General features: G+C 32.6%; 1 protein-coding gene across 1 annotated transcript in view; it reads left to right on the plus strand.

The window, feature by feature from the left end:
- The window catches only part of LOC105332273 (ficolin-2), an 82,024-nt gene extending 69,449 nt beyond the window's left edge, over window positions 1–12,575 (plus strand). The window contains exons 8-11 of the mRNA XM_066067175.1: window positions 684–835; window positions 1,381–1,477; window positions 6,286–6,456; window positions 11,779–12,575. Coding sequence (XP_065923247.1) covers window positions 684–835; window positions 1,381–1,477; window positions 6,286–6,456; window positions 11,779–12,002 — 644 coding nt within the window. The 3' untranslated portion in view covers window positions 12,003–12,575. The remainder of the gene's footprint in view (window positions 1–683; window positions 836–1,380; window positions 1,478–6,285; window positions 6,457–11,778) is intronic.
- Window positions 12,576–19,458: the final 6,883 nt, after the last annotated feature.

The raw sequence follows: 19,458 nt of genomic DNA on the forward strand, positions 1-19,458 counted from the left end.
TAAAAAACAGCCTTTGTCCTTTTTTCAATTATTTAATTATATCAGAAAATTGATGGAGAAACCAACACTTTTAAAATGTTACCATGGAAACCGTTACGAATTTTTGAAATCAGTTTTTGCGGTTTTTTAATAATCTGAAATATGAAAATGTTAAATGTTTACATTCATATTAATGTCCATGATATATATATATATATATATATATATATATATATATATATATATATATATATATATATATATATATATATATATATATATATATATATATACATCTATATATATATATATATACACCACCTTAACCGGAAATAGAATTTTGATTGGTTGGGATGACTAACGCCAGCAAATTGAATTCATTTCAACATACATGTATAGCTAAACTTCCCTTATCTATGATCAGAAAGTAGAGGTATTTATGAGGTAAAATATATCTTTTTTTTCGAAAGTACAGGTATAATTCCATTTATATACTTTAACACCCAATATCAATAAAAAAAAGAAAAGAAAAAATAAAATTCGTTTTGATACTTATAATCAGATAGAAAAAAAATAAAAGTCCTGTACACTTGACATTTTTGAAGTTTTCTGAAATGTAAAATTATTCATCTAAAGATTGTTTTTAAAGTTTTTTTAAGCATATTTGACTGGTTAAATAGCTTACACAGCGTTTCTTTTCAAAGCGGAGACATTTCCATCAGACTGCAAGGAACTATATATGAATGGCATAAGAAAATCCGGTGTTTACACTATCTACCCGTGGAAGGAAAGTGACCCTTATTACCGCCCTCTCCAAGCCTACTGTGATATGGAGACAGAAGGAGGCGGGTGGACGGTCAGAATTAACACTCAATATTTTTTCTTAAGAAAAAGACAGGGCTTTCAAATAAAACAGAAAGGAAAATAAAATGTTATAGAATTGGGGTGTGCCTAAAGTACACAAGTTAGTGCTTACAAATGAAAAATCTAACGGCAAAAAGGGGGTTCTATCAGTCCCTGAACGGATTATAATAGTGCACAGTTTCTGTCCGTATTTTTCCTCTGTTTTTTTTTTTTTTTATAATGGCGATGTATACCGGTATCAATTATTAAATGTATTGAATATTAGAACCAATCTCTGACTCATTCATCTTTGTTGATATTTCTACTAATTAAGATAACTATTAAACATAGAAAACATATGATATATTCTATAGTTCATTTTATTTAGCACACCGAGTATAAGTGTTATAAGCACTAGTCCGTCTTCCGTTGCAATGTATCTCTTAAATGTTTTATTTATTAATACAATACAAACAATTATTATAAGAAACTTATTAACAGAGACTTACATACACTGTTAATATATACATACACACACACATGTATATATATTTGCAGGCAATGCAGAGACGAGTAAATGGAGAAGAAAGCTTCAATCGAAATTGGACGGAGTACAAACTTGGATTTGGAACACCTTATGGTGACTATTGGATCGGTAAAGAATATTTACTTTTTTATGACGCAGTGGCGGATTCATATGGGAGGAGGTTAAGCCACTTCTATCTTGAAAAAAATTAAAAAATTGGTCTGATTTTGGTCTTTTTACAATTCGAGCGTTGGAAGTTATAACAATATTTAACAGAACAAGACACTCATGTTATTGTCTGCTCCAGCTCATGGGCTGTTACTGTTTTATCTATGTAAAAATAATTTACAGTTCATGATATATCTGTTCAGTTAATAAGTACCTCGTTCGTTACTTAGGATTATATATGACTGCCGTCATGAGAAAAGGGCCCTTATCTTTTGACGTCACAATGCACAGAAAACGACGTCAAAGTAGCGGCATTGTAAACGCGTTTTTTTATTTTCTGTTTCTATTTATTTTTCTGCGTCTGAGTTATGTTTTTTTAATGACTAAAGTCTGGCCTTGTGTTCATACCGCAATTAATATTTTTTCAGTCAAATATTACATGTTGATTTAAAAAATAAACATTTCATTAATGAAATATACACATATAACGTGAATATCTACACATTTCGAACGCGTAATATTCCACACAAGTTGATGCTGAGCTATAAAAAAAAATGCTGCTTTTGCATCCGCTATGAAACTTAAAAACTAAATTTTCCATTCTAGTGTGTGATGAAAATATGCTCTTATTGGAAAATACCTTCTTTTTTTTTTTTTTTTTTTTTTTTACATATCATCGTTGAAAACCAAAGGCCCGTCTCGCATACACTTACTCATTGCGTATAATTGAATGCGAGACTGGTCGTGGATTTCCGATGATGATTTATAAAGTATTCTGAGTAAAATTGTACAACTTTAGTTTGTATGAGCAATATATGTACGAATTATTTAAGTTTAAAAAAAACCCCACTGCATACTCGTTGTTGATAAGAGGGGTTGAAGGCCGAGACACTGAATCGATGCAGAGCAGTATTTTTCAAATCTAACAATTATCTGCGCCGTAATTACTGTGAAACAATACAAATCAAATATTTCAAATCAAAAGTATGAAAGTTTACCTCACGGGAGACGATTCTACACCTTTAAAACTAGTCGGAAGGAACACGAGAGAGGCAGATATGTCTCAATTATAGTGCTACTGCCAACATACAAAATAATTCTTGCATAATTCTATTAATACTAAAGAATTTGCGATGAAATTTTGAAATTATTTAACGAATTGAAACGCATTTAACTACCGGATTCGAAGAGTTCGAGAAATATTTTGTCAGCGTGAAAATTTACTGCGATATATTGGATTTGATTTCATGAAAAAATCAATATAAAAGTATATACCCGTACATATTTATTTAAAATTATTTGAGCGCAACATATTTTATTTTATTGTGCAATTTGACAACCTAAATCCACATGTTGTGTGTACTTTTTGAGCTATTTTACGTTAAAAAAAACCCCAGTTATAACATGTCTAAAAACTCATGGTTTTATAGCATTTTGTATGATTATATTCATCTCAAATCAGTTACGTATATGATTCAATATTAATTCCTTTATCTAAAAAAGGTTTGTAAATGCAGTCATTATACTACTATACTTTTGATATCAACCCGATAAAATTGCCGTTTTATAAATAAAGAATTCATGTTTATCGATGTTTTTCTGATCACAATTTGTCCGTTGTCTGTCGTTGTCGTTGTCGTCGTCGTTGTCGTCGTCGTCGTTAACTTTTCACATTTTCATCTTCTTCTCAAGAACCACTGGGCAGATTTCAACCAAATTTGGCACAAAGCACCACTAGGTGAAGGGGATTGAAGTTTGTTCAATGAAGGGCCACGCCCTCTTTAAAGGGGAGATAATGAGAATTATTGAAAATTTGTTGGTATTTTTCAAAAATCTTCTTCTCAAAAACTATTTGGCCTGAAAAGTTGTGTGGAGGCATCCTCAGGTAGTGTAGATTCAAGTTTGTTCAAATCATGGTCCCCGGGGGTAGGGAGGGGCCACAAGAAGGGGATCAAGTTTTACATAGGAATATATAGAGAAAATCTTTAAAAAATTTCTTCTCAAAAACTATTGGACCAGGAAAGCTCAAATTAAAATGGAAGCATCCACAGGTAGAGTAGATTCAAGTTTGTTCAAATCATGGGTCCCGGGGGTAGGGTGGGGCCACAATTGGGGGATCAAGTTTTACATAGGAATAAATGTAGAAAATCTTTAAAAATCTTCTTCTCAAAAATTATTAGGCCAGAAAAGCTCAACTTTGAGTGGAAGCATCCTCAGGAAGTGGAGATTCAAGTTTGTTCAAATCATGGTCCCCCGGGGGTAGGGTGGGGCCACAATGGGGGGGGGTCAAGTTTTACATAGGAATATATAGAGAAAATCTTTAAAAATCTTCTTCTCAAAAACTTTTAGGCCAGGAAAGCTCAAATTAAAATGGGAGCATCCACAGGTAGTGTAGATTCAAGTTCGTTAAAATCATAGTCCCCGGGGGTAGGGTGGGGCCACAATTGGGTGGTCAAGTTTTACATAGGAATATATAGAGAAAATCTTTAAAAATCTTCTTTTTAAAGACCATTTGGCCAGAAAATCTTTAACTTGTTTAGAGGCATCCTCGGGTAGTGTAAATTCAAAATCACAGTCCCTAGTGGTAGGGCGGGGCCGTGATGGCGGTTTGAATGTTTACATATATAGAGAAAATCTTTAAAAATATTCTGGGAAAGTTTTTCGGTCCAAAGCTCAGTACTTAGTGTGAAAGCACAGGTTATGCAGATATAAGTTTGATGAGACCATGATACCCTAGAGAAAAGTGGGGCAACAAAGGGGGGGGGGTATATAGGAAAAGAGAAAAATCATCTTACAGGTACAACAACAAAAGGGGCTTAATATTTACCAAAAGAAAGTAGTGGATAAAAATTGGCAGATTTTCAATTTTTTTTAGCAAGATCTACTGTACTTAGTTGTCAAGATATTTTGATACTGTATTGCTAACTTGATCAGAATTAAGGCAATTGTTGCTCAGGTGAGCGATGTGGCCCCTGGGCCTCTTGTTTAAAATTGATAATCACTTGGCCGATATTTGTATTCAATAAGAGAGAGAGAGAGAGAGAGAGAGAGAGATTTATTCATTCATCGTGAAACATCGATAATAAGAAAATCAAATTTAGTCAACATGTAAAAATATTACTTCTTACTGAGTATAAGCTACGTCTATCCACACTGTACCATCGATAAGTGCCAAAAATGGACGTAAAGAGTCTTATTGAAAGTTACATGCAATCTTGCATTTTGAAAAAAAAATGTGAATAATGCTTATATATAATTAATTATTTCAACGATTATGGTTTACAAAAATCGCATTACATAAATACAACGGTACGCCTGAACTTACAAAGCGATTGAATAGAAGAGCAGATTCAGCACGTTGGTGGCTTTTGTATTTTGTTGGCCTGTCGTATTTGATACACTTAATCATGTGTGTACGAGTATATTTAAACAATAAACATAAACAGAGAGTAGCGATCAATACCGAAAAAAATACTCACCGAAGAAAGCATTTTATTGTTTATATTTACACCTTTTTATGATAAACTAATGAGTTGAATTGATCGTTAAAAGTAAGTAAAAGCACGTCTTATACGTGAATTTGAGTTTTCATCATCATGATTAGTTCGTGCAATCCTTGATTTTTATTAGGTTGCTGAAGATTTTTACCGATCGATAAACTGCATGGTTAGAACTGGACCGAGTAGATTTCAGTCCTGTCTGTTTCTATACAGCTGTGAATTAAAATCAATTTTCGTAAGAAATAGAGGGGATCATACTACGTGGATGTAAATTTAATATTGAAAAATTAAAAAAAGATGCCATTTTTTTGTCAAAATCGCTCAAATCAACCGTCTACATTTTTGTTGTAACTTTTCAGTGAGACGGTCAAAGCCGATTTTTTTTCACCTGTAATTTTATAAGAATTAAGTGCCGATAACGTATAAAAGAGAAGACAAATCAGGAAAATAATTTAACACCATATAACTTCCGAGTTTCAAAAACAGATACTGATTCTAATCTTTCGTCAGAACTATAAAGATAAAGGAAGTAATATCAGTAAATATGGGATAAAATTTCCGTGCAAAAGGTTGATCAAAAATAATAAATATTTCTATTTTTGAAAATAAACTTATGTATGTTATTTAACAATGCTCTTAAATTGTAGAAACATAGGCATCGAATTTGACCATCTTTATCTACATGTATGTTTGTTACATGTTTGCTTAAATGCTTCTCGGCAGCTTAAATAACTTTGATATATTTAAAGGTTGGGGAGATGTTTGATATTTGTTTTCTTCAAATATCCTCTATCTTATGTTCGGGTGAAGGGGGAGGGGGGCCCTTTTGTCAATACCTTCAGTATTGCATGTGGATTCATCGGAAGTGTATCTGGATTAGCTGCAGAACTTTAACTATATCTGGACATTCAAAATGTTTTGTTCTCTTTTGTTAAAATTGTAAGAAGTCTATAATTGTAGAAAATCATTTATTAATTCTATTTCAAACAAACAAAGACGATGAAAGGAAGTATAGAAAACATTAATACAAAACAAAATTTCACGTCTGTGACGTCGTGACGTTTTCGACGAGCTACGTCAAAGTCGTGTTAACATGTCTTACTAAAATTGTCATAAAATGCTTAAAACACACAAGATCTTGGATATCCTTGTATATTTGTATTCAGAAAGAGTTGACTAATCGGAATTGACAAAAAAGTGAGTTTGTGAAATTTTGACCTTAAGGGCCCTTTTCTCGTGACTGCAGTCAATTATATTTTATAATTTCAGGAAACGATGCTATACATCAGTTAACATTTGGACGAAATTCGTCTTTGCGTGTAACAATAACGCCAATGAACGGTGGTGATCTTTCTTTCAAGATGTATCATCATTTCTACCTTTTTGGCGAGGACCAAAACTATAGAATTCAAGTTGGAAACCCTGGAAGTGGAAATATAGGTACATCAAATCATTTGCTTAGATTGACTGTTAGTAACTATTGTCATTTAAGTATAGTAAAAAACAAACCTTATTTTTGATTTTTCCTATGATTGTCGTGCAATAATAAAATTATATATGAACGTTGAAAATTATTGTTATGGTAACATATACAAGCTGCTGTACAATTAAAAAATACCAAATTGCGAGGCATTTTCAAATGAAATGAAAAGTTAACCATGACAACAAATGCATAGTGCCTTATACAATGTAGTTAAGGTCTTCTGTTACAACGGAAGACCTTATGGTGATTGTAATGTTTTTTTTATTAAGGTCTTCCGTTTCCACAAGATTTCTCAGCGATGGCTGGCTGGATTTTCTTGAAATTTTCAGGACTGACAGAAAATTATAATATCTCCAGGCTTTTTTTTCATTTTTTCAAAATTCACTTCCTGTCGTCCGTTTCCTGTCCCGCGACAAAAAGCTATGGACAATGAGATCTCAGAAACGATAAAGACTTGAACATCCAAACTTTGAGGGATGATATACCTATACTTGTAGATGTGTTTAAAGTATTTTGTTTTGTTCGTCGTAACTTCCGGTCGTTACCGGAAGCTCTTCAAATATTATACTTTTACGCATTTAATATATTTCTCGGAGAATTGAAATTTAAGTATAAATGCTTACATATTGCATCTTTCCGATGTTAACTAAACATAAAAATTCTACTTCCGGTGAGATATCTCAAATATCTCATGAAGCCTTTTTTTAAACAAATGTTTGAACCCCGAGATCTCAGAAACTGTAAGTGATCAAGACACGAAACTTACAGGGATGATAGACATTTGATAGAAGATGTGTTTAACCGTTTTTTTTTTGTCGACCGTCACTTCCGGTCTACACAGGAAGAGTTCAAACAAATCAAGTTTTTTAAAAGTTTAACCAGATTTCTCAGAGATGGCTGGATGGATTTTCTTGAAATTTTTAGGACTGATAAAGAATGATAATATCTCTAAGCGTTTTTTTCATTTTTTCAAAATTCACTTCCTGTCGTCCGTTTCCTGTCCCGCGACAAAAAGCTATGGACAATGAGATCTCAGAAACGATAAGGACTTGAATCTCCAAACTTTGAGGGATGATAGACCTAAAGTTGTAGAAGTGTTTAAACTATTTTGTTTTGTTTGTCCTAACTTCCAGTCGTCACCGGAGGCACTTCAAAAATTATGTTTTTACCCATTTTATTTCTTTTACACAAAATTGAAATATAAGTATAACCGCTTTCAAATGTCATATATCCGATGATTAATAAACAAAAAAAAATTACTTCCGGTGAGATATATCAAATATCTCAGGTACCCTTTTTAGAACAAATATTATTACAGCGAGATCTCAGAAACTTTATTGATCAAGACACAAAACTTACATGGCTGGTAGACATTTGAAAGAAGATGTATTTAGCCGCTCTCATTTTGTCAACCATCACTTTCGGTCCACACCGGAAGAGTTCAAACAATTCAAGTTGATTAAGAGTGTAACTGTTTTTGTTTGACAATATAAAGTACGTTGATAGCCAATAAAGTCCTGTTGTGGAATGGTTAAGAAATACTAACTTTCATTTTCATTGAACACTTCCGTTTGTCCGTTCTCTGTCCCGAGACAAAAAACCTTGTTTCCTAGAGATTTCAAAAACGGTGACGACTTGAACAATCAAACTTTGTGGGATGTTAGACCTATGTATGTACATGTGTATACACTATTTTGTTTGATCGGCGTAATTTCCGCTCGTCACCGGAAGCACTTCAAAAATTTGTTTTTTTTAATATTTATTCATTTTACATAAAATGAAAATATCAGTATACAATCTTACATATGTCATCTATATAATGTTAAAGTAGCAAATAAATTTTACTTCCGGTGAGATATCTCAAATGTCTCTATGTAGCTTTCCTTTTTACAAATTTGATGTCCGCGAAATTTTTGTCACTGTAAGAGAATTAGACAGGAAACTTTTATGATTGATAGAAATTCGATTGGGGATGTGTTTAACGGGAAGGGTTTAAACAAATCATGTTTTTAACAAGTTTAACTGACTTTCTTGGGTGTTTCATCTAGCCTGACAAACAGTGATGTACGCTGAGCAAATGTATGAGAAATACCAGCTTTTGTTTTTATTAGTCACTTCCGTTTGTCCGTTTCCGGTCCCGAGACAAAAAATATTGTTTCAAAGAGCTCTTAGATTTGGCAGATTATCATATCCACTTTTTTCTCTGTTAGAGAATCAATGTCTTACAGTTAAATTGATACATGTATATCAAAACGGAAGACGTTTTTGTTGCTTTTGCAACAAGAGTCTAGTTATTGTTATTTTTTCCCCCCTTTTTTTTGGTCCACAATATTTCTCAGAGATGGCGGCATAGATTTTATTGAAATTTCCAGGACTGATAGAGAATGATAATATCTCTAAGCGTTTTTTTCATTTTTTCAAAATTCACTTCCTGACGTCCGTTTCCTGTCCCGCGACAAAAAGCTATGGACAATGAGATCTCAGAAACGATAAAAACTTGAACCTCTAAACTTTGAGGGATGATAGACCTATAGTTGTAGATGTGTTTAAACTATTTTGTTTGTTCCTCGTAACTTCCGGTCGTCACCGGAAGCACTTCAAAAATTATATTTTTACGCATTTTATTTGTTTAACACAGAATTGAAATAAAAGTATACACGCTTTCATAAGTCATCTATCCGATGAATTATAAATAGAAAAAAATTACTTTAGGTGAGAAATCTCAAATATCTCAGGTAGTCTTTTTTTTTAAAAAATTAATACAGCGAGATCTCATAACCTGTAAGTGACCAAGACACAAAACTTACATGGATGATAGACAATTGAAAGAAGATGTGTTTAACCACTCTCATTTTGTCAGCCGTCACTTCCGGTCCACACCGGAAGAGTTCAAACAATTCAAGTTGTTTAAGAGTTTAACTATTTTTGTTTGACAATATAAGATAAGTTAATAGCCAATAAAGTCTTGTTGTGTAATGTTTTAGAAATACCAACTTTCATTGTCATCGAACAATTCCGTTTGTCCGTTTCCTGTCCCGAGACAAAAAACATTGTTTCCTAGAGATCTCAAAAACGGTGACAACTTGAACAATCAAACTTTGTGGAATGATAGACCTATGTATGTTCATGTGTATACACTATTTTGTTTTGTTCGGTGTAACTTCCGGTCGTCACCTGAAGCAATTCTAAAATTTGTTTTTTTTTTCATATTTTATTCATTTTACATAAGATAAAAATACCAGCATACAATTTTACATATGTCATCTATATACTTTTAAATAAGCAAATCCAATGATTGATAGAAATTGGATCGGGGATGTGTTTAATGGGTTTAATTTTGTCAACTGTCACTTCCGGTTCCTATCGGAAGGGTTCAAACAAATCATGTTTTTTACAAGTTTAACTGACTTTCTTGGATGTTTCATCGAGCCTGATAAACAGTGATGTAGGCTTAGCAAATGTACGAGAAATACCAGCTTTTTGTTTTTATTAATCACTTCCGTTTGTCCGTTTCCGGTCCCGAGACAAAAAATATTGTTTCAAAGAGATCTTTACATGTAATTTGGCAGAGACGTGAACCAAACTTTGAGGAACGATTGACTTATGATTGTACAAATGGTTATTATTTATGTTTAGTTTGTCACAGAAAGTACTTCAAAAATTGATTTCTTTTTCATTCTCGTTGTTTTATATGTAAGTAACGTCTGGATATATCATTCACATTAATTTTCATATCCACTTTTATTTCTATGTGAGAGATGCAATGTCTTACAGTTAAATTGATACATGTTTATCAAAACGGAAGACCTTTTTGTTGCTATAGCAACAAGAGTCTAGTTACATTTACACTTATACCTGCATGTATACTATATAAAGACATCAGTGATTATGCGTAGCTGGGTAAAATTATGATTTTTGAATAGAATTGATGTTACACATGCACACATACGATCAACACATATATTTATTTAATAGATTCTGCGGTATAAAAAAAAATTAACTAGAGCAGAGCTTCCTTGCAAAGCCACAAGTTGGTCTTTTGTTTTTTCTGCGAGTTGAAAATATATATGATTTGGTGTCAAACGATTATAATGACTTAACTTTCAGTTCTCTTTTTAAAAGCCTGTATAAAAAAACGTGTTTTGAAAAAGACAGGAAGAAAATGTTTGGGAAAACTATTTACACAGTTTGTGTAATTGTTTCAAAAACTCTTTAAACAATGAGAAGTTTAATGACGAGTTAGATTTTTAAAAGGTAGCGAGCATTGTTCTATACATGTACTCATGATTTATATCAGGAATTGTATTTTTAAAAAGATCGAACTCGCCTTTAAAACACGTAATCGTTTCCCCTAACGGTCCTCCAATAGTTCTTTCTTCTCACAGAATGGACAGTTTTCGGCATTTAACCTTTACATACTGAATTACAATTGGATTGATAAGATAATGTAGAACAACTTTTCCAGCGACAGCATTATCGAAATATTAACCGTTTTTAGTTATAAAGCAAAGACTTTCTAGGTAGCAAGATCCCTTTTTGAAGGGGCAAGCCCCTTTTGTATGGTCTCAAATAAAAGCCCTTAACATTATACACAACTTTTGTGTTACATGTATTTAGAAAATAGTTCGATCTAAAATGTTACGAAGCTAAAAGATTAGTTAAATTTAGCTATTTTTATAACATATATTTCGATTTACCAATTCAAGTAGTATATTTGAGAAAACCTAAATACAAAAAATCTGAGAACAATATTCAAGGTGTCAATAATACACAAATTAAACTTTAAATTATTTGCTACGAACCATTTCGACCTTTGTCTGGAAACGAATGTCACTAAAATTTTAGATAAAGGGGAATTACTCAAAACCGGAAGTTGTTTTTTCAAATGTCTTTTGTGCTTTAGAAACATAGTCAGTTTACAAAATACCTTGAAAATTTGAATGAAATCGAATGACAAACAAATAAGTTATTGGGGTTTTAAAAAACGTCTTGAAGAAGGATAACAATAATGAAGAATTACCATCGGAATCAGTACAAGGTCCTCCGTGGGAAACGGAAGACCTTAATAAGAAATCATCTTATCAAAATTCGTTTCTTTTTTAAAAATGTTTCGAAACGATTACTGTTTTCGAAAGAGCAGTAAGACTAAAATGCAATAACTTTTATACAAAAAAGCAAAACATTAGAATATCAAGTGTTATTTGTTTATCATAAGAAAAGCAACCAAAAAGGACACATCATAAACCTAAAAAAATGGTTAAATATTTTTTTTTTTTCAGACGATAAACTGAGATGGTATGCAGGGCCATTTTCTACATTCGATGCCGACAATGACTCCCATGGGATTAACTGTGCAGCAAAATACTTAGGAGGCTGGTGGTTTGGTGGGTGTCATGGTGAGTTTCTCAATGGTCCTTGGCACTCGGATGTCTGGAGTAGTCCTTGGTATCCGCAATATTCAAGCGGGAGGCAGGTGAATGGAACATCTATGTTGATCAAATAACATTAAAGGATATAAATATCAGTTTACAAGAACAAGTTAAATATATGTTGTGTAAGAACACATAAAATTCGTTTTTCACAAGTTTATGCATGATAAATATGCCCTCAACATATAGTTTATAACCTAGTTTTAAAATCCGTACAATATTAGTTGCATTTTAGTAAACTTTGGACAATGGTACACGATGTGTTTGTCATATTGCTACCAGATGAATTAATAGATTTAAAATCAATATTTTATTTAAATATTTAATTACTTTTCTATACTTCTGAATCTTTATTAAGAGTAGAATAAGGCAACATCTTAATAAGATGTTTTTGTTTTCACACAGTCAGTTACAAGTCAACAAAAAAGAAATGAATATTGACACTGGGTGTTTATTTCTGAATTGGTATGGTATTAGTCATAGGAGAAAAATAGATATTGTCTATATAATTTTTATGTACAATACTGTTTACACAAAGTATATGATGCATTTAATATTTTGAAGTTTAAGATTACAAGCATTATGAATATCATATTACTGTCGATCATTTTTTAAGTAAATTGATCAATAAATTTCATTTTTATATAGTCTCAGCTTTCTAGTCAATTATTTATAATGTTTTAATGTACAAAAAGATGGCACAGAAAGAGTATTATCACGACGGGACCGTTTTCATATATTTTACTGTATAACTGCAAACATTTGTATCTATGTCGCCTTTTCATCATTAAAAGAGTAAATCCTAACTTAACACCTCATTGTCCAAAAACGAACATGAGCACGGTCATAGACGGTTAGACCCAAACATCATATATTTATCATTATATTAAAATGAGTCCTTTGGAATCATTAATTTTCGTAGGGGCTAATTTTCGTGGACTGCTTAAATTTAACAGGTTCGCGGTTACGTAATTTCGTGTATTCACTTAAACCTACAAAAGAAATAATACTTTCTTAACCTAAATTATTAATTCGTGGAGAATGTTAATTCGTGGATGAGAGGTACTCACGAATTAAATGAAAATTGAGCCACCACGAAATCTAATGATTTCACATAATTTAATATTTATCAATAACTCAAACGAATTAATTTTATTGCCTTATGTTAAGGACTTTTCTCCGGGTTTTTTAATTAGTTTCTTTGTCAACTGAATCAATAATGCAAGTCGTTCATGATAAACAAAAATACAACATGTCCCTACCGATTGATGCAGTTGGTTTACTTTTTCACTAGACCCAGAGTTCATATTTATTTACCATAGTATATAAACATTTTAACGGAAGAAAAAAAAAACTAATATAGATTACACCCGCGACCTTTTTTATATAAATTGTAATGCTATCCAATCTTTTTACTTAAATATGACATCAAGCAATTGGCAAAATAACCTTCAAACAATACACTGAGTACTATAAACAGTTGTGCACTGAAATAAAAAATACTACAAAAGAGCACTTTTCAAGGACATGGTAAAAATAGACAAAGATATGTCACATACTCACATGTGTGTATAAAATGTGGGCACGAGCATTCAATGTTAAACTGTCCATTGTCGGCCAATAAACGTAGTCATGTGTCAAATTTAAGCCTCGCCCATCATGATATGGCTCTACTCAAACGTTTAGACAAGTGGGACCTCAATCACTCTCCACCACCAGAGTAGCTCAGCAATTCTCGGGGTACAGGAATTTTGGACCTAGGGCATTCACCAATTAGGCTTGATAAAATCTCTAGAAGTTTACAAGACTATCCAGTAAAGGAAGCTGTAAAGGAATTACTTGACGGTTTATCAGAGGGGTTTAAATGAAAGTGTGTGGGGCCAAGGTTTCTATAATGAATGTTTGCCAATGAGCTGTTCATTATCCTGTGCCATTTTTGAAAAGTGTTCAACATTTTTAGAGTGGGCTACTGTTGAAAATTAGGTTTAGATACATTGTCGCATTATTTAGATGATTTCAGTTTTGCAGGAAGTAAATGTTCAGGAAATTGCTACAGTTTGAGTTCATTTCAGTCAATTTGAACAGATTGTGGTGTTCCTTTGGCAGTTAAAAAAACTCAAGGCTCCGTCACATGTTAACTTTTTTATGTATAGAGATAGACACAAATCAAATGTGTATTAGGATACCTAAGGAACAAATTCTAGAGCTGAAAAGTTTATTAAAAACCTTCATGGTCAGAAAAAAGGTCAAAGTATGTACATTAGAATCATTGGTAGGAAAGCTTAATTTCTGTAGCAAAGAAGTCAGAGGTGGTCGAGCTTTTAACAGAAGGTTCTATGAGCAATGAAAGGTATTTCAAATCATCCATATTTTTATATTCGACTCAATTCAGCTAATAAACAGGGTATGACAGTGTGGCTAAGTTTCTTGTTTGTTTCTAATCGAAAAGCTTATTTCCCCCATCGCTAATGGACTAGTTCAAGGGTTCTTCAGTTGTTTGCTGGCTCAGCAGAACTGGGATGTGGATGCTATTTTGGGGTAGATGGATGTATTATCAATGGCCTTGTTGTTGGAATAATCAGGCTATTACGAGAGACATAACTGGTGTCTTAGTATTGACAGTGATGGTTTGGGGGGGGGAACTAAGTGGGAAAAAAGTAAGTACAATTTCATACATATAATATGGCTTTAGTTGGATTCCTGAACTCACAGTCATCAAAGACACCAAGAATTATGTGTTTGTTAAGGCAACTGGTTTTATTTGTTATGAAAATATAATAATACATTTAAAGCTAAGCATATAGCTGGTCTAGATAACAGTATAGCACATGTAATTTCTCGTAAGCAGTGGAGGCGGTTTTGGAACCTTGCTCTTGTAGCCAGGAAAGACCCAGATCCAGTCCCAGCAAGGTTTCACAATTTGATCTTGGAAGTGAAGCCACGAGATTGTTAAATGCAGCAAATGCAGTTAACACCACATCTACATACATCACTGTCTTTCTCTGCCAACACTTAGTCTAGGGATGTTTCAAAGCATACACGTTTTACAGAAATACACGCCATTACTTACTTATAGATAAAAAGTTTTAGATAAGACATACTAACAAAAAAACAAATAAAACAGACCACAAACATTTTTTTTCACTCTGTTACTAGGTAGCGTAGATTACATACATATGACGTCATGGCTGTAAACTAAATTGGAAAGCATTGAAAACAAATCAAAATATAGATAAGAATTTTAAGGTTTCTTAAGAATTCTCATAGGTATATGATTTTGGGGTTTTTGTTATTATCATATTTGTTTGTTTTTTTTTACCTCAATTATATATTTACCGACGATTGTGTATTCAGCTAATTTCCGACTAAGCTATTTTTTATCGTTCCCGACATAAAAAAATCTGACTAAACAACAATTCATTGTGAATGTCACATTGAACACATATCAAGAGTTGAACCTTACTTCACGTAAGTACATAATTTTAAGTGCTGCTAGAATAAGATTTTCTGTATTGCTTTGCTGCAACATGCAAAATGCACAAAGACGGAAGGCTAACTTAGAACTTGAGGAAAAATTATTTGTGTGAAGAAAATTATTACCAAGCCTTTTCAATACAAAAATATGTTATTTTAATGATATGTTCATTATTATATTAAGCTGTGTTCTTCTATTACATTTTTATTGAGGAATACACGATGGCTTTTCATAAATATCACGTGATGGTGCCTCAGGTGTTTGCCATGTTATACCAGATTTTACTGTTTTAATTAAAAAAAATTAAAAAAAGGAAAAGTGTCAGGCCCTTGGTTTGAATCAAAACTATGGAACGCCAAATTAACATATATTCAAATATTTGTACCTATCTTCAAATAATTGTACCTATCTTCAATTCAATTGTACCTATCTTCAATTCAATTGTACCTATTTTCAAATTGAATTAGAGATAGGTACAATCCAATTATACCTATCTATAATTCATTTGAAGATAGGTACAATTGATTTGAAGATAGGTACAAATGCAATGAATTGAAGATAGGTACAATTAAATTAAAGATAGGTACAACTGAATCTTCAATTACTAAAATATTGGCAATAATGAATACTCCCTGTATAGTACGTCATTTCCGTTACGTCACAACTGGCGCGAACATTTATCAGTATCTTCATCCGGTTGCCAAAGGCGAAGGCCATGGCCGAGCAGCTGCAGAGTATTGTTTTGCCAGCAGTTTAAAATAAACAACATCAATCAACCACACTTGATATTGAATTATTAGGACCCGACACTTTAAACCACACCTGATTGTTGCATCATGATAATATTGAAAAAATACATGTAGTTTTAATGGTAGTTGTAGAGTGTTTCGGCGGTAAAGTAAGCCTCATCAGGGGTATAGATTTAATGTATCTAATGTTAGCGAGATTTTATCAAGAGATCTCCGATATTTTTGTGTTTGCTGTATGCAATGATAGGTTCTGTGTCAAATGTTAAAGATAAACAACATCAATCAACCACACTTGATATTGAATTTTTAGGACCTGACAATCTAAACCACACCTGATTGTTGCATCATGATAATATTGTAAAAATACATGTAGTTATAATGGTAGTTGTAGAGTGCTTCGGCGGTGCTTCCCTCGTTTCCCTCCATGTTGAAATGTCTTCAAGGGAGCGTTCATTATTTTCAACAATACACAAAACGAATTGAACCTACGTATAATTGAATTGTACCTATCTTCAAATCTTTTGTAGATATGTCTGAATTGAACCTATCTTCAAATCAATTGTATCTATCTTTAAATGAATTTTACCTATCTTCAAATGAATTAGAGATAGGTATTATTCAATTGAACCTATCTTTAATTGAATTGAAGATAGGTATAATTCATTTGTACCTAGGTATAATTCATTTGTACCTAGGTATAATTCTTTAGAGATAGGTATAATTATTTACACCTATATTCAATTATATTGTACCTATCTTCAAATAATTGTACCTATCTTTATTCAATTGTACCTATCCTCAAATGATTTGAAGATAGGTACAATTAATTCAAGATAGGTACAAATATTTGAATATATGTTAATTTTGCGTTCCATACAAAACAAAATAGTTGACAAATTTTGATGTTACAGTCTAAGTAAGACGCCATATTCTGCAGATGCTTCCTTAACTAACCTCAATACTGTTCATATCAATGTTACAAAAAAAAATATATCCTTAGTATTATAATCAAATTATTGACATGTCAATGGCAAAATGTTTATGCATAAAAACGCGGAAATTACCTAGTGGGAGATAACATCAGCAGACGACGCATTTAAGTGGAGGACACATATTTCAAGTTCACTATTTTCCCCCTTCAGCAACAGACTTTACTACAGGAAAGTTTCGAAATCAATATATAAACTTGTATTATTTTTTGAGCTTCAAAATAAATTCCTTTGTCATTCCCTAGCAAACGCTTTGAAATCACCACTAAATATTGACATTAGCATTTAAAGTGTCGGCCATATTGTTGAACATAATTCTCAAATAAAAATATAGCCGGTAGTCACGTTTACGTTATACAAAAAATGTATTTCGTCAAAATACACAAAACAAACGTAGTTGATCAGCAATTTAACATACAGAGGAAAAACTACCCATGCCACAAGCCGCAATTCCATGTGCAGTTTACTGTTTCGATATAAAAATGATCTGAACCTAAATGATTACTGCATACTCTTGACGCGATACAATGGGACTAGGCAATAACTTATATCTAAAGTTTCAGTAATTGGTTTATTAGGATTAGGATTAAATTCATATAAACAATCCAAAACCAATTCAGAATGTCGATTTAACTTTTTGTCAACAATGGTGGCGGTCATTTTGGAATAACAGGCAACCCTTTGTTGCCATGTAATTTGGGGAAAATAACGTTTTAGGACATGGTTAATAAGAACATATGTATTAAGGACCTACTGTTTAGTTTAAAAGATATTTTGTATAAGGGTAGGTGCTCAAAAGGATCGTAATAGAATATTGGTCAGGTGTTGTAATCTCGACAGAGCCAGTTTACGGTTTTAAAAGTCAGTTTGCAGTGTATGTTATTAAAAAAAATTACAGCCGTGACAGTGACTTTCGAAATGAAACGTAACCTGTCTCCAAATATTGAAATGAACTCATATTATAAAGTTGGTGCATTGAATTTGCAGCTTGAGAGTTTTGAAAAAAGTCAAATTGATCACATTTCGGGCTTAACAGAAACGCCATTTAATCTTCGGTTCCTGTCGCAGTCTTTTCAAGAACGATTGCAATAAGCTTGATTATAATGGTGGCTGTGATATTTTATCGAACAGTTACCGTCAACTGACAGCTAGCTTTGATAGTACAGATATAATATCGCCGAGTTTGGATGACAAAGACACTCTTATTCGCATCACGCGAACATTACTTACATTGTCGGTACTGTAACTCAAACTCGATGTTGGCACGAATTTGATTCTTTTGACACCAAAATATTCAGTGGTCAGACATACTCTATTGAATCAAAGACACCTAGATACAACCTTCAGTTTACATTTCAAAAGTTCATCGTTAGGTGGCTTATATATGACTGTCGTACATATGCCAGGACTCAATAATTACCTCGATAACTATTTGAAAAGTCGAATCAGGTGGATGTGACAATTATATGCGTCTAAAATTATTAAGAATTCTTTGAAAGATGAATTTCATATAAATAGCACGATTATAAGCAAGGGCAATGTAGTCTTTAAAAAATAAAATGTGGTAACGTTACGTACAACGTTAGATCGATAGGGTCTTGTGAAGAAAGAACTCACAGCATCTTCATTGAAGAGTGAACGCTTTTGATTGACGTATGCTGGAGTAACAATTGACTAAACTAACGAATTTTCTAGTAATTTCTGCACAAGATGAACTTAACATGACTAATACACTTAAGAAAATCCTCTGCTTCCAGTATGACTTATCAAACTGAATGGTTACAAATCAGTTGAATAAATGAGTTATGCACAAGATCTTACTACTTTTGTAATGGGCAAAGACCAAGAAGTTTATTATCCTTCAGCTGGTAGCACAGTACGGTACACTTCATTATACACACTCTGTACAAGAAACGGGTCATTGTGCATTGAATTTGCACATGAAATAACAAAGTAGTAAATGCATCGTACAAAATGTTGATTCCAGTTCAAAAGCTTAAAAAAATCATATAATACATGTAGTTTATCAGTCCAAATATCAAAGATAAACGTACTCGATATGTACAAATGCGATTGCTTTCTACACATCTTGTTAAAGATTATAATCAGACAATGCATGCAATTTCAGGTCATGTCCTAATAAGCAAATTATTATAACTGTGGGTGTCGATATAGATTTTAATATTATCATTATTTGCATTACGTAATGCCGGGGTCAGTGAACCACATCGAAATAATCAAAAGGTCAATAGTAAACTGTTGTACGAGGGTTGTTCGCAAATAGTTGAGACATTTACCCTTATATCCATGGGGGAAA

This window comes from Magallana gigas, chromosome 1 (assembly GCF_963853765.1).
Source record: "Magallana gigas chromosome 1, xbMagGiga1.1, whole genome shotgun sequence".
Lineage (NCBI taxonomy): Eukaryota > Metazoa > Mollusca > Bivalvia > Ostreida > Ostreidae > Magallana > Magallana gigas.